This window comes from Oculina patagonica, chromosome 14 (genome assembly GCF_052425735.1).
Source record: "Oculina patagonica isolate OP01 chromosome 14, crgOcupat, whole genome shotgun sequence".
Lineage (NCBI taxonomy): Eukaryota > Metazoa > Cnidaria > Anthozoa > Scleractinia > Oculinidae > Oculina > Oculina patagonica.
The window spans coordinates 24,511,381-24,528,114 of record NC_135771.1 but is presented as its reverse complement, the minus strand read 5'-3'; the positions used below and the strand labels follow the sequence as shown (position 1 = coordinate 24,528,114).

At 37.4% G+C, this 16,734-nt stretch overlaps 3 protein-coding genes across 5 annotated transcripts; 1 reads left to right on the top strand and 2 right to left on the bottom strand.

Moving 5' to 3' along the window:
• Positions 1-1,730: 1,730 nt before the first annotated feature.
• On the bottom strand, positions 1,731-2,958 carry LOC144639334 (gamma-glutamylanilide hydrolase-like). Its single transcript, XM_078498656.1, has one exon. It carries the CDS (start codon positions 2,840-2,842, stop codon positions 2,081-2,083), a length of 762 nt encoding a protein of 253 aa, XP_078354782.1. The 5' UTR covers positions 2,843-2,958; the 3' UTR covers positions 1,731-2,080.
• A 1,566-nt stretch (positions 2,959-4,524) lies between these two features.
• LOC144639332 (uncharacterized) lies at positions 4,525-8,321 on the bottom strand. 3 transcript variants are annotated; one of them, XM_078498654.1, is made up of 2 exons: positions 7,969-8,321; positions 4,525-7,724 (listed from the first exon to the last, which is right to left on the bottom strand). In XM_078498654.1, exon 2 carries the CDS (start codon positions 7,682-7,684, stop codon positions 6,905-6,907), a length of 780 nt encoding a protein of 259 aa, XP_078354780.1. In that variant the 5' UTR covers positions 7,685-7,724; positions 7,969-8,321; the 3' UTR covers positions 4,525-6,904. The 3 variants fall into 3 exon arrangements, with proteins under 3 accessions (XP_078354780.1, XP_078354779.1, XP_078354781.1); XM_078498653.1 differs by having other exon boundaries at positions 4,526-7,724; positions 7,930-8,320; XM_078498655.1 differs by having other exon boundaries at positions 4,526-7,724; positions 8,053-8,320.
• A 189-nt stretch (positions 8,322-8,510) lies between these two features.
• Positions 8,511-10,351, top strand: LOC144639314 (ELAV-like protein 3). Its single transcript, XM_078498628.1, has one exon. It carries the CDS (start codon positions 8,636-8,638, stop codon positions 9,716-9,718), a length of 1,083 nt encoding a protein of 360 aa, XP_078354754.1. The 5' UTR covers positions 8,511-8,635; the 3' UTR covers positions 9,719-10,351.
• The last annotated feature ends 6,383 nt before the right edge of the window (positions 10,352-16,734 follow it).

Here is a 16,734-nt window from a genome sequence, read left to right as displayed (position 1 = left end):
CAGTCGCTAAAAGAAGGGTATTTTGATTGTCAGTATTCGTCTCTTACGGAAGAAAGTAGTTGCGCCTGCTGTCCCGACAAAGTTCACGGCCTTCAAAACGTTAACACTGAGAACTTCGTATTGTAAGAATTTTGGATAAAAAAAAAAGAATGGGCAAGTGGTAAAACGTGATAACTGAACTGTAAAACATTGTTTTTGATGAAAAGGAATTTCCAAGGCTGTTTCAAAGTTGCTTTGTAGTGCCATTTTTACTTATACAAAATTCTTCGAACAAGCGCCGCATTGGGACTGCGGCGCTTATTCGGGGGCGGCGCTTATTAACTTTTAATAATAATAATAATAATAATAATAATAATAATAATAATATTCTATACGCTTCTTCCGCATCATTCTGACACATACATACATATTAAAATTTCCTTTTTCCAAATGCGGCGCTTATTCGGGGGCGGGGGCGTTTAATCGAGTAAATACCGTATGAGACATTAAGTGCAGGTAAAAGCGCAGTGGCCTTATCCCTGGAATGTACGCCTGCCAACTCTCACCCCTTAGGCAAAAGTCTCACCCCTGCGAGTTCAAAACTTCGATCTTGCTCCAACTCACGCTTACGAACCAATTTCTCAAGCCTGTCGAAAAATGTGAGTTATTAAAGTCATAACTGACGCACAGTCCAGAAAAAATGTCAACTCAAACCAATGCGAGAAACGAAAACTCCGTTTAAAATGAGTAAATGACGATATGTTTTCCGAGAATTTCAGAGTTCTGACAAGAAATGCATTGGAAACAATGTCATGTTTAGCCAAACACGTCCTGAAACTGGAACCGAGATACTTTCGGAACGTCTTCGGAATACTTTGGACGGCTTCGGAAATCTTCGGAGATGGTTGTGTCTTCTTCGGAAATCCCGGCACTCTCAGGAATAAAATCTCACACCTTTGACCCAGAAAAAGTTGGCAGGTATAGGAATGAATTTGGCTTGCCTGTTCAAACCTGACCACGTCATTGTGTTATGGGCCTGGACAGTGTATAAATGGGTATGGTCAAACCTCAGTTGGCAATTGTGATAAGTAACTGTTATAATCAGTCATCCAAATGCAATTCTGGGAGTAATAAATGAGTTAGCTTGTGTAGCTGGTGGTAATGTTGGGTTTTAATGTGAACAAAAGCAAGCGCAAGCAGCGACAATGAGTGGCGCAGCTGCAAGTGGCGGTGAAGGGCGAGCCTCCTCCTCCCCCCCCCCTCGCGCTCCTTGCGGGCTTCGCCACTTGCTTGTGCACGCATTAAAACCAAACAATCCCGCCAGCTACACAGGCTATAAATGAATTTTCATGTTTAAGTAGTAATCGAGTCCCACATTGTACAATTCAGAGAGAAATGATTACTGTGCTCATAATTTTTAATGACACTTTGTTTCCTGCAATGCTTAAAGAGGTTTGACTGTACTATTTTTAAAACCCTATCAGAGAGAAAGCTTGACTGGGAGTGTGATGATTGGAAATTGTGAAAGGAACCCCTGATATGATACTTCTTACTTCTGGAACAGGCGAGCATCACACCAGCTTCAATAGTGGTCATTTTAAATTGAAACACCAACTCTGAATTTTAACCTCTAAAAGGTGTGGCAATCAACCCCCCCCCCCCCCCCAACCGCTCCTCTTGTAAAAGGATTGCGGACACTAGCTATTGTAATAGTACTCTGGATAAGCAAAAAAGATACCCAAGACAGTATGTTTGATGAACACAACGTTTTATCTGCCCAATACAGCATAATTTTATAAATGTTTACCAGTTTCTGGACCTTCAGGTCATGTGACCTTTGTTGATTACACTACAAAATGTGCATTTTGTAGACATGTCAAAAACATATATTGATTTTGATACCTTTTTACCCATAAATTTGGATGACTTCCCAGTAAAACAAAAAGTAAATAAAAACACCAATGAATATTCTGAAAGGGATTTAAAACACCTAAACCCCCCCCCCCCCCCCGAATAAAACTGCGTAACGTGACTTAGGGTACTTCTGAGAAGTCAAAACAGTGTTCTGTTCCAGACGGGTGGTGAAGATGCCTTCCACTGTCTATTCATGAAGGAAGTCTCTTATGATGTTGTTCACTTTACTGGAATGTAGAGGAGTTTTGAAAGATTCTTGAGTTTTTACTTTGTCTTCTTCCGTAAACACATTGTTGCTCAACAAGGCAGAGAGTATTTTTTCTTCAAACTCTTCAGCAGTACACTCGGGGTGAGACTGAATTCCCAAAATATTATCAGAAAACAAAACCATTTCATGCTCACAGGAAGTCGAACTGGCGATGCTCTCAGCATCCGGTGGGAGTTGTGTCACGCATTCGCTGTGTGACTCTAACATATCCAAAGGGCCATTCTCAAACAGTTTGGACACAATCTTGTTTGAATCAGCGTCCTTCTTCGTAGCTTTCACCTTTTCCGTTTGTAAGATGAACTTGCCCGAAGGATTACGGCCGACGGTTCCACCAAGAGCTTTGGCCACAAGCTGATGGCCGAAACACAGACCAACCACTCGAGGAGAAGGCGATTTCTTTGACAACGAAAGAATTAGTTGCTCGGTTTTTCGTATCCAATCTTTATCGTCGTTCACTGAATAGTGACTTCCACAGATCACGAAGCCTTGATATCTGTCAATATCTTCCGTGGCGGGCATGTCTCCTTTACAAGCGTTAAATGCACGCCATTCTGAATCGCCTTCTTGTTGGTAAAGATCTACATGACGCTGGCCGATAACTTGTGGTCCACCCCATTTCTCTGCATCTTCACAGACTAAAACTGCGAATCGTTTAGGATCATTGCTTGCTTCAGAACCCATTGCTTCTTAGATGATACGATGAGGCTTATAAAAACGTCCTTTATTTCTTGATACACGAACGCCTGTTGCACAACCCTTGTTTGACCTGTGGCGTATCTGGCGGATGTTGTAGTCTGTACGGGTCGGGAGGGGGGGGGGGTTGGACTCGGAACAACTAGTCGGGGGAGGGGAGGGAGTGAGTAGTAAGCGCTCATCTATATAACGTTGAAGGTCTTTAAAATATTGATCTTCCCAATAGCGATGTTGCATCATATTGTTTTCCAACATACTACACAATAAACGTTTTTCTTGATCTCGTGCTTAATTTATCAAGGGCTTTCAAGCTTTCTCATTCCGGGAAGAAACAGTTTTTGTTGGAGACAGTCCCCCCACCCCTCACCTCGTTAGATTACGTGACATCACTTACGTCATATACCAGCATAATTTACAAGCCATGACGCAGCGTCTAACCATTATATAATTCTGTTGAGATTTTCAACAGCTTTTGGTTCAAAATGTCTCGTCGTTCTGAACTAATTGAGACGAAACGAAAATATTGAGACATTGTACAGAAACAAATCGGAAGTGGCACCGAGCCTTAGATAGATCCACCAGAGTACTATCAGGGGGAGGGTGGGTCTAAACACTTAGACTACCAGTGTGGGAGGGGGTTGATTTATATTTTACACAGCCTAAAATCAAAAGTTCTGTTGCAAAGGCTTTGGGATGGACAATTATTTTCTTGGAGGGGGATATGAAAAAAATTCCTTTGCAAACTTTTTTTTTAGTTTTTGCACCTCTGCAAACATTTTTTCAACATGCAAACTATTTTTTTTTTGTTATACATATTGTGTTTGCAAACAATTTATTTTATCTTTCTAGGCCGTGCAAACAATTTTTTTTTCAATAGTTTTATACCCCCCTTTTCCAAAAAATAATGGTCCGTCCCTAAGCTAAGAAGGGATATTTACTGTGCCTTTAAATAACATACAAGCTCAGCTCAACCAATGGTTGGGTTTGCGCTGCTGCCAATCATCTTAGAAGACCTCAAGGGAAACAGAAGTTTACTTTACAGGTTCAAAAGGTGGATTGTGATTGGTGGATTTTGATCCCCACTTTGTCTCTTTTTTTTTTGTCATCATAGCTATGATTACCGGTAACAGCAGCAAAAAACCATCACTAGCTATAGTTACAGTTTGAACTTCAGTGCCCAAGGGGGGGGGGGGGGGTACTTTGGATTTTAAGTGACGGGGATGATCGAATGGGGGAAGAAATCAAGACCCAAAAAAATCCCTAGGGCTTCCAAAATGACCCAAAAAAATCCCTAGAGCTTTCAAGATAACCCAAAAAAATCCCTAGATCAAAAATTGACCCCTCAAAAATCAACAGAAAAACACATTTGTTTGTACTTTATTCACAGAACTACGCAGCCAAGGCACTACCACAAATCTTCAGATTGTTTTGAATACCCAAAAACATAGCCTACTTAAATTAAAAAAATACTTGCCAAATTTTTCTACCCAAAAAAATCCCAGAATCGAAAATTTCAAACCCAAAAAAATCCTTCGATCAATCCTGTCACTTAAAACCCCGAGTACCCCCCCCCCCCCTGGCCTTCAGTGTACACTCATTATTGAAATAGGGCAGTAAATAAGTATATGGATAATTAAAAATCTGAAGTTACATCAAAGCAACACATATTAAAATAGATTTAATGCAATTAAAAACAAAGTTTAATTTCTAGGGAACTACAATGAATTTAGGAGTATTTCTCAAGTAGTTTGTATAAAATTGCTGTAAAAACTACTGTTACAAATGTTATACCAAACTATAATATCTCATACAAAACTAATCTATACTTATATGGTTGGTACCAAATGTTGGGAATAATTTGGATTGACTGCATTTTAAAACACCTATGTAGTCAAGATAATATGCGCAGACCTGGCACAAGTACTCTCTCCTCTGCAGAGGCTCCTCAGAGAGGTTTTCGGTGGGGAGTCCGCTGTACGAAAAGAGTGCAGGCAAAATAAAACGGCAAGAGCGGCCGCGAAGTGGATCTCGATCTTTTGCGCCTGCACTCACCTTGCCCAGCGGATTTTTACAACGAACACCCCATCGGGAACCTCTGCGGAGAAGAGAGGCACAAGTAAACATTGCATAACAAACATGGCGGCCAACGAAGAGGCTGCAATTGCAGCCATTAGCACAGCAATTCTTTAATAAAGAGGAGGAAGAAAGTGTTGAGACTGTAATGGATTTGCTGAATGTTCTGGCAGTGCTATTCACAAAGTAGAGGAGACACATTCCTCAAATCACTGGCTATGCTCTCTGCCATCTTGTATATAAATTTAAATCACAACAATCTGTTCATTCTGCCCCTGGGAGCAGAATGGATGGAATGGTGTTCTGTCCATTCCAGAATAGGAATGCGGAATAGAAAAACGCATGCCTTTTACATTCTGGCCATTCCTATTCCAGAATTGTGAATTAAAAAACAAGCCCTAAGTAATGTAATCATTCAAAGGTGCCATTCATATCCTATATTATCCAACATTAAGACAAACACTTCAAAAATTTAAATAATTTCCATATTTTAAATAACCCCAATGTGCCACAAATTATTAAACTTTCTTTGCAAATCCTATTTTAATTTTTCAAAAAGAAGAACAATTCTGCAACTGGCATGGTTTAGAAACAAAAACCTTCAAATTGCTAGTTGCGTGATAATCTTAACCGTTTATGTTTGTAAAGCCAGGGTATAGAATGGTCAAATTCAAGACTTTGCAAAACTTTGAATTTGAGGTTTTAAAAATCCAAGATTCCCAGACACATAAGGGGTTTATTTTTTATAACCCTCTGATTAATTTCTAAAATGCACTTTACAGACCTCTCAAGTCTCACGATTTTGTCGTGAGACTCAGGGTTTTCACTTCAATCTCACGATAAGAAACAGAAATCTCACGGTAAACAAAGTAACAAGTCATTTGATTAGCGCCTGGTTTTAGGACTTTTAGTTATTTTTGTCCGTCAATGATCAATCTCCCGGTTTTTACTGAAATCTCCAGATTTTTTTACCTCAATCTCCAGATTTCCAGTGCTTTAAGGTTGAGAGGTCTGACTTAATAGCTGGTAAAAAGGAGCTATGGTGATAATCACAGCGTAACTGGCTTGAAATAATGCAAGTATGATTGGTTTACATAACCTTTTTAACACTTTAAATTGATTAAAAAGTTAGACCTGAAAAGGTGTTTTTGTTCACTTGTTTTGTATTTGTCTATAAAATCGGACCACAGATATCAAATCAGACGGGATTTATTTAGTAAATAAACCCCTTCAGGCGGCTGGTATATTGGAAGATAATGCCCGAGGCTGAAAGATTGTGCGAAAAATAAACAGTGAAATTTTGAGGACAATCTTTCAGCCAAGGGCATTATCCTCCAATAAACCAGCAAGCCAGAAAGGGGTTTATTTATTTTATAACCCTCCGATTACTTTCTACAACGCGCTTTATCGCCTGTAAATTTATAAGAAAAAACCTACGTAATTAAACCGTCGTAACATGGTTGAAATAAATGCAAGTTGATTGGTTTACGTGATTTTTTAACTCTGTGATCTCATAAAAAAAAAATTGAATAAGGTGACTTTATTCGTTTGTTTTGTGCTTGCCTACAAAATCGGGCGACGAATATCAAATCGGACGGGGTATATTCGCTGATACCCGTCGTCCGATTTTGTACCACGTGATGCGTTTTGTCCAATGAGCGTGCGCAAAAATTAATGGGTGGGTTATAATGTCTGATACCCATCGTCCCATTTTGTACCACATGATGCGTTTTGTCCAGTGAGCGCCCACTAAAATTAATCGGTGGGTTATAACATTCTATACCCCTTTTAATGTCACCTTCGACTTGGTGAAATTTTCCGTCCCTATTTTCTCTATCATCTTGGTCAAAAAAATTTATGTGTGGGAGTTCCCTATACCCTGTAAGCTTATCTTAGCATCTAAACTACACAAAATTGATTTATATGTAAATATTGTTCTAGGTTTTTCATTGATGAACTTCCCGTAGTAAATTAAGCTTAATTATCTTCTTTGCTGACAAATTTCTTCAAAGCAGCCGCAATTTTGGATGAATCTAAGGCTTTCTCAATGGACTCTTCACAAAGTCTTTTACCATTCTCGTCGATTTTACCAAGATTGAACAAATCGGGGATCAACAACTGTTTGTAATCTTGTACAGTAAATTCTGGATGGGCTTGAATTCCAAATACATTCTCCGTAAATTGAATCATTTCGTGTTGGCAGGTTGCTGACTTTGCCAAACTTTGTGCCCCAGGGGGGAGGGACGCAACACATTCACCATGACATTCAAGCAAACGTAAAGCACCGTCGCCGCTTTCAATGATCTTTTTTATGGCTTCATTTCCTTGAAAATTCTTCTCTGTTTTGACTTCTTCGCTCTGCAGGACGAATTTCTGTGATGGATTCGCTGTTACTTTACCGCCCAACGCTGCGCCAATTAGCTGATGGCCGAAGCAAACTCCAACAACACGAGCCTTCGATGAATTTTGCGCCGAAGAGGAAATGAATTTCTTTACATCATTGATCCACTTGATGTTATCATTGGCGGAATGTGGGCTTCCCGATATGAAGAAGCCATCAAAAGTATCCAAATCCTTTTCTGTAGGCACTTCACCCTCGCAGGCAGCGAACAATCGCCATTCTTCCAACTCAGAATTGCTTCCGAAAGCATCAATAAATCGCTTTCCAATGCCCGGAACACCTCCCCATTTCTCGTTGTTATCACAAACTACAACACCATAGCGAGTCCGTTGACAGCTTCCTGTGTTTGATGTCATTTTGATTCTTCGACCAACAGTGCGAGTGATCGCTCTGCGCCTAAACGAAATGTGCAAACAACGGAAATGAACGAAGTGGAATTATTTTCAACTTGAAAATTTCAACATCAATATTGTCAGCCGCTGCAGGTTTTGTTTTCCCCTAAGGCGCAAAGAAATTAAAGAATGAAAGGCCACAACAAAACAGCTTAGTGTCGACGCTTTCACCGAAATGACGACAATCTAACAATAAAATGAATATGTACCTTAATTTACGAAATAACTGAAGATCAAGCACTTCACACCAGCTAAACAATGTACAGCTAACGAACGTCGGCGACGTTCAGTCCCTGCGCATCTGTCAAAGTTTTAAAGCGAAAAATTCTCACTTCTGTCGCCTAAACTTCAAATTCGAGTTGCTTAAAAGTGTTGGAATAATCCCTTTAGCCAGAGATCAGACATATTCATCCTCTTCATGGATTTCAAGCGTGCGAATTCAGCTGCAATTTCCGATTTTCCGGTCCTTTGTGATACGCCGCCGACAATCAGATCACCCCCACCCTACCCCATTACGTTTTGTAAACATGCTCGAACGTTGCTTTTTTGCCAAAAAGATAAATCGGCGGAAACTCTATTGAATTATATCGGTCGAAAAATGTCTCAAAAATCCTTATCATTATGAAAAACCTCAAAGAAACACACATAAATATTGTGAGATAAAAATTAATTACTTAACCATCCCCACTGCGTTAGTTGTTATTGCGCCTAGAGGGTGAAGCATTTATTGAGAAATTGTACGCAGTCTGACCACGTGGAACATAAATAAGTTTTGCCGCCATCTCTGACAGTTCATTTCTCATTCGAATTTTTGACGTTCGGTTGAGTCCACGAGACGATTGAGTTCATTTGGTGACCCTGTAATTTATTCGTTATCTTTCCAAGAGTTCCCCTCTTGCTTTAATTCTTTTCTTGATGTTGGACAAGATGAATGATACCTCAGTTCCCGTACAAATGAACGGCGAATCTCTGGAAAACGGCGCAGACCATAACCATTCGAAGACAAATTTGATCATCAACTACCTACCGCCTTCGATGAGCGAAGGGGAACTCAAAAACTTGTTCGGTGAATTCGGAACCGTGTCGAGTTGTAAACTCGTACGGGATAGAGTATCTGGCAACAGCCTTGGTTACGCGTTCGTGAATTTTTTGGAGCCCGATCATGCGGCAAGAGCGATCAGGGAGTTGAATCAACTGCGGGTTCAGTCCAAGAAAATCAAGGTGAGTTATGCTCGCCCCTCGTCCGATGACATAAAAAATGCCAATCTGTACATAAGTGGACTACCAAAGGCAATGAACGAAGAAGAACTGGAGATGCTCTTTCAAAAATACGGAGAGATTATTACATCAAAAGTTCTTAAAGACGAAAACTCTGCGAGTCGTGGTGCCGGATTCGTCCGTTTTGACAAGCGCTCGCAAGCGCAAGCTGCGATCGACGCGCTGAATGGAGCGCAGATGCCGGGTGTTAGTCCCACGGAATCTTCTAAACTGACCGTGAAGTTTGCCAATCCTCCAAGCAACAAGCCTCAGATTCCGTTTGCCTTTCAGTCACCGCTTGGTCTAACTCCGCCACAAATTCGCTCAAATGCAAGATCGCCGTTCAGCGCCAGCGGGGTAGGCCCTCTGTACCACCAAGGCGCGAATTTTCGCTACTCACCGCTCACGTTTCTTCAAAGCCCAAACAACAACAGCTATTCGCCGAATGCTCTCGTTCCTGGAAGTTACTGTGTATTCGTGTATGGCTTGCCTTCGGATAAAGATGAGGCTGGAACAGTTAAAGTAGACCCAGAGAAGCTCTTGTACAAACTATTCGCCAAATACGGCGCTATTTCAGATGTGCGCGTGAAGAAAGGCCAGAATTTTGGCTTCGTTAACATGCAAAACTATGATGATGCTCAACAAGCGATCACTGGTCTCAACGGACATCGACTAGCCGGACATGAGGACAAACCACCTCTTCAAGTATCATTTAAGACGCCCAACGTCAAGAAGCAATAAATATGGGAGCACTTTGACTAACTTGAATCATTCGCCGAACATTCACCAGAGTGCCAAGAAAGATGGCGAGTCGCTGTCGTCTCGCCCTTCCTTCCGCCCCACATCAAGCTCGCTCCCAAGGCTTTGATTTTTTCCCTTTTTGCTTAAATTTTTCGGAGATTTTTGTTTAATATTTTGAACTTTGTTTAGTTTAGTACAAGCTTTATTTGCCATTTGGCAAAGAGCTTTCTGCCGTTGAAAATAGTTGAAAAATTTAGATTTTAGTTTGACTTTGTGTGTTAATTAGAAAGGTAAATAGAGTATGTCTGTATGAGGTATACTGGAATTCTTAGAGATCGGCCGCATTTTCACCGAATGCTTCGTTATATTTTAGGCCAGATCTTACTATAAGTACGATGTTTGTTTGGTAATTCGAGCTATTTCTCGTTAGGACCTTCTTACTTTTTTGTGAGACCGAGTTGTAGGTGTTTTGACAGTTCGGCATAATAGCCATGGTTTGCGATTTCTTTGGTTGAATCTTTATTATTTACTTTGTTGTATTTTTGATTTCTTGTGCGATCGCTCTTTCCGTTTTGGATCGAGCGTTTCCACAATCTTCTCTATTTTGTTTTCATTAAATTTTTCTTCAGTGTATTTCTTGTTGGTGATTTTTGTTTTGTTTTGAGTTGTGTTGTCCCTTCAATATTTCTTCTCAGTTTGATCTCTTCGATTTATTCATTTCGCCCTCTGCGCGCCATTATATAAGATAGCCGAAAAAAAACAGATAAAATTACTAATTTCATTTGTTCTAAATTTTGGTGATTGGGAAGAACGCACAAGATAACATTCGAGAATCATTCGTTAGATAAAAAGTTATTGCTTTCACTTTTGTGTCGAAAATATTAATTGTTAGTTTCCTTGGGGACACTCGTATTTATTTAAGTTATTTCAGTCGATTTCTGTTTTTTCCTTTTTTCGTCTGTTTATCATACCCAAGCAATAAATGTTTAGAATTTGCTAAAGTAAATCCACTCCAACAAATTTCCTAGTTTATATAAGTGCGACTGTAGCAAGCCATTGGAGTTCAATTTACTTTCAGTTTTGTGTTTATTTTCTCAGTTTTCTAATTAAGGCAGTAGATGTGAAGGGAGTAAGGTTTTTTATTCGAGTGGGGTAGCAAACATTGGTCAAAGGATGAAAACGTCGAAAGCCTGGTTGGAAAGGACCCAAGTGCAGGAATATGAAGCAGGTAACCATCTCTTTAAAAATTGATGAATACACTGCCACAAGTTTTATCACAAAGATCATCAAAGATTAAGAATGGCATGAATGATTAGTTTATTTTTTCCTTTTTCTTTTGATTTAATATTTCATGGAACAGTGCACATTTCTTCCCGGGTCAAGTTTTATTTTTCCGTCTTGGTTGGTTAGATTTTGACCAGGGAAATCTTTTTTTCCAAAACAGCTGCTATGGCAAAGTGGTTCATTTCACCTAAATGTGTACAGGTGTTGTGAACTCGAAGCAAAAAAAGAAAAAAATGAAATTAATCATGAATCGGTTTTGACAGAGTGGCAGTGGGCTGGGTGTAGAAAAATTGTGTGATGTGATTGGTTGAAAAAAAACTCATTTCATTAAAATTAATCTGGCATTGTGTATGAACTACCTGCTTTCAAAATTGATTCTGAAGACAGAGAATAAATATTTAGGCTGAGGTTTCTGATAGATTTTCCACCCTGTAACTTAAATTTATGTTGTAAGTTGAGAATCATTAAGGAACATTTAACCATTTGCACAGATTTTTTTGTTGCACTTACAAGAGTTATCCATTAATGGGTACCTAGGGAGTTTTTTTGTAGGAAAAATGTTCAATTTAACTTGTTTTCTTTAAAATAACTACCACATAGCTTTGCCTGCTTTGCATATGACCACCTGAGTTGATGAAAGAGAAGAAAAAATTGGGAAAGATTGCTTTTAAATTAATAAGAGCTACAGAGCCTACTCACTCATTCGTCAGATGTAGTGAATTTAATGGAATGAGACATATTTTGTTAAAAAAAACATGGATTTTGAAAAAAAAAAACAAGGAAAGGAATGTTTGAAAATCTATAAGACCTCCTGGTATGTCATCTAAAAATTGGCAAATTTTCCAGTAAAATCGCAATGGACTTCAACCTAAAATTAGGCTTCAATGGTTGGTTCAGACTATATTGGCTAAATCCATTTATATAAGCTTTTTATGTCTGTATGAAACAAATAAAAAATGAGATTTAGGCGAAAAGGCGTGGGAAAGCTTGATGGCTAAAAAGGTGATCGTGGTTTTTCAAATGAAATCAGTTTTCTTCAGCAATTCAAATGTTTCTCATTGTTTCATCTGTAGTCTTGCAATTCACATATTTACAAAATCGGAGCCCTTTGCTTCATTGAAGTTTTGGGCGTAGCAAATTTTAGGATTTTGAACGTGATGCTTAATTACATGCAAAATTGATCAGAATACCCGACATCAAATTTTCAAGAACATTTCCTGAGTGACGTTACGTAGATGAATGCCTGTAGCTGAGTATTGGTCATTAGCAGCAGAAACTCAAAAACAAATTGTTTGAAAATCCCTGCATGATTCTATACGACATAGCTTTTGAAAAGAATTCATAGCACATCTGCAAAGATATGTTGTATTATTTTGAAATTGTGTTTTATCTGTTCCTAGTGCAGCAATATTTTTTCATTGGTATAAATCGGCTATATTGTTGGAATGCAAAATTTCAGTGTTTTCAGGTTATTGGCAGGTCAGCTAAGAATTGACAGTGTTTGGTCTAGACATCTTTCAATCAATAAATGGTTTCAAGAGAAGGAAATGGACACTGACTGCACAGCTGGTGTTTTCCTTAATTAGTGGGCTCGCATCCTCTGATTTGCCAAGTCAATGTGTGTACCACATTTTAGCAAAGCAATATGTATTTTCCGAAACGGTGAATGCAAGTTTGATGTAATATGATATCCCAGATTATATTTATGATTCTCAGCAGGTTGTAGTCTAAAAATATAATTGAGGGAAGTAATGATAATTTTCATCTATATTCAATTCCTGTTTTTCTTGAGTTTTTTTTATTAAAGGCTTTTTTCTGTCCATAGAGGATGATTGGTCTGTAAGGAAAGTAGAAGCGATTTGAATTTTAATTGACTCAGATCAAAGGAAAAGTGTGTCAGTTAAGGAAATTTGAAGGCAATGAAATAATTCCATTCGTCATGTTCAAATGCATATTTGGGTAATGCAGACAGCAGTCTATTATTCTAAGATAAGTCATTTGAATATTCATACACACATTTCATTAAAAATTGGTCTTATATTTTGGTTGAAAATTTTGCTTAGCTAAAGCAAGACATTTGGGGATAACTGAAAATCCCAGAGACAATTTTCATCCATGAAATACTTTCAGTTTATGTTCTAGAAAAAAATGTTACAATAATTGTACTTTAATCAAAACTAGATTCAGTAGTGTAATGTATTTTTTGTTAAGAATTCCTCCTCCTTTGAATCCATCGCTAAATTTGTTTTGGGCATTGAACCCAACTCTTGCTGGGCGGCATTCATAACCTACTAACAAATTACATCAAAACATTCATTTTACAGATAGCTTTTCGGCATGAAAATGTAATATTTTTTAATTTCAGTTCTTGATTTTTTTTCTCATTTTTAGGAACAAACTTAACCTCTGAATAAACTAAATTCATTCTACATTTTTTTTCTTCAGGCAGTTTACTTTTTTGGCAAAAAAATAAACATCTGCTCAAGAAGAGAATGTAAATTTCTTTCTCATTGTAATCACACACTCAGATATATTTTCAAAAGCAAATAAAACAAAAAATATAGAATTGTAGGGTCAAAAAGCATTGCGTAAAGATTTCTTCAAGTTGTCAAGAAATAAAGCAATTTTCTAGACCTACACTTTGAGTAAAAAAAATTACTAGGATTGAAGAATTTTGAAAAGAAATCAGCTGTTTAGTTGTTATTCTTTTTCTCATCAAGCTAATTGACCTTCTGTGAAATTGTTATGAAAATTTCCATCTAAAAATGTAATTGCTTGCAGAATAATAATGATGGCACCAAATGTGTGAAGCTTTTCATAAGTCTTTTGAATTTATCCATGGGATTAGTGCATTAGAAAGACCGAAGTAAATTAATCGTTAAGATATCTAAAATATAATTCTGCTTTTGAGTATTATGTGTGAAAATCCTTGCACCATAAATTAAGCACTTTCCTGTTCTAAAGTTTTTAAATTAAATATTCATAAAGTGAAATTTTCCTTGCTTCAAAGTTTCAAATCACACAAATAAAAAATTAAAAGGAGATTCTGGCGATAGCTTTCACTAACTGTAATCTTGGAACCCCTTGGTTTTGTTGTGACAAATATCAGTTTTTGTAATTACAAAATACTTGCAAGAGTACAGAAATATCTTCGTTTTGTGATAACCTGTAAACATCATCTTTTGTAATTTGTCTTCAAGGTTCAGAAAGGAAGTCAGATAATGTGAAACAAAAAATTATGATAGGGCTAGATGCAGCTGAAAAAATCGGCACGCTGTCACCAATTTCCTTAAATAAAAATGCACAAAACATTAAAAATAAATAGAAAGTCTTTATCAGAAAAAAAAAGGTTTGTGAAATGTACACTTTGAAATATCTTAAATGTTCCATTGTTGGTCTGCTAGCTCTTACATTAAATTCAAATGGTTTTTTTGCTATGCCTTTTTACATTAAAGATATTTTACAAGCTTTACAGCTTAAGATAAGGAAACATTTGCATAAGGTTATTGACATTTTCTTTGTGTGGCCTACATAATAAATACTGATTGATTTCCATTGTGAATTTATGCACTTTGCTGAATTGATAACCAAGGATTAGAACAACATCGAAGGTTCTTTTGGTTTCTATACAATTTCCATGTTTACTCTCGCCATTTTTTCCCTAGCTGTCAAAAAAAGGTAGACAAGCATTGAAACAGAATGGTGTTTGCTTGTGAATTGTCATTTCAATTGGATGATGGTTGTTATTAAATGCAGTGACAGCTGGGAATAAAGCTGTCAAATATCGCGTTAGATCTGAAAGGGACTAAGTACATTTTGTTGTGCTTTCTATAATATCATCACTTTAAAGCAATCAAACTCCACTTTGATGTTAAAATTGCAAGCCTTTGAATGAAAAAAAAGCAAAAAAAATTCTAAAAGGGAGTATTGTGAATTAAGGGTTTACTTTTGACGGTAAAATTACAGTCCTGCACCAGAGAACCATGTGACAAGCCCCTTGTAATAAACCAGCAAGCATGTTTAAGAACGCGAAACAACTTGTTCTGGCATATTACTGACATTGCAAAAGCAACACCTGATAACGGAAGTCAATTGTGGAGGTTTTTAGAATCTAAGGATTATTCCATTTTGTCCCCAGAGGAAGTAATTGTAAAAATAATACCTCTGGTTGATAATTTCCTGCCTGAGATATTTGTAAACACGAAGAATTTTTCTAAGAGGCTTTACTAGAATCCACTTTGGCCGTGTCAGAACGTAATTAAATAATTACCCATATCCTTGGCATAGGAAGTTTTAGTGTTGTTTTTAGTAAATCACCTGGGGTTATGTGTAAACTTGCTTGAAATATCAGCGCTCAATTCTTTGAGGGGGTATCTTACACCCCGCAGCAAATGCAGGAAAAGATACACACCTGCAAAAAATAACTTCTTGATCTGAATTTGCTTTGTCTTAATTCTGATGCTGCCGAGATGGCATGTGAAAACGTAAACACCATTTAGCTAAAAGCACGTGGGTGGGTGTTATTTTCCTGGCGACTATTAAGTCTTGACATCTAGAATGTCAATGAATGCATTTATGTATATTTTATCCTTACAGCAGGATAATGGCATTGATTGATTAATCCGAGAGCCATGAAATTTCCCGTCATTTGTTTTGAAACCAATCTATCAATCAACCAGTTAAGTGCATGTCCAAAAATGTTCCTCTTTATTATTGCATTAACCCTGTGTCATTAACTGAGATCTGACCCCAAGGTGTATTAAAATTAGACACAGGAAAAAATAGAATGCCTTTGACTTTTCAAATTTTCATGCTGTTATATTAATTTTTTTTTGTCCGTCAAAAAAAAAGTAACTTGTTATGCTTGGTTGTTTTGGAAAAAGCCTGCTGTTCCATGAACTGTTCTTATGATTTTAATTCCAACTGATGAACATCAATACTCTCCTTTCCACTTATCAAACATTCTATTATTCACAACAGAAGAATATAGTTTTCCAACTTTCCATTTGTTTTTTTTAAAGAGAAAATTAGGTCTGTCACTTTCATGGCCTTTGTACTTCTTTTGTTTGGAGAATTTAGATTAAATCAATGTTAGCAATTTAAAGGGTTTTTCATGCCGCATCTTCTTGCCTATGGTTTGTGGCGAGCAAGGAAACAAATAACCAAACAAAATAACTTTGTCGTGAAAAAAAATAGTGGGGATTAGAATTACTGAGTCAAGATAAGAACAGATATTTTTTGGAGGGGAAAAAGCCACACACATAGCAAATTTATAAGACATGCTTATGGTCAAATGAATTCATATTGTGAGTACCAATTTATATAAATTTGCATAGCTTAAAAATTTCTCTGATTGCGTGAGGCCATATACAGTGGTTCCCATTGTCATGACATCTTTATCACAATTTTTTAAAAAGTAAATAGGAAACTGCCGTCTTGTATTTACATAGCCTGGTGCAAACACTTAAGTCAGACAGGTAAAACTCAAACATACTTGCGCGTACGTGAGCTCTGTAAACTGAGATGATGTTTGATGTTAGTGTTTACATCAGGATAAGTAAATAAGCACACATATTTCCTTTTTTGCTGATTTGATAAATGAATTGCCCATTTGTCCTTGTAACATGTTCCTTTTCTTTAATTTTCAGAGGTAAACAAGGATAATGAAGTACATCAAAGATCACCATGTGTATTAAAATTTATGTTACAACTCAAAATAAACTTAAACTAAA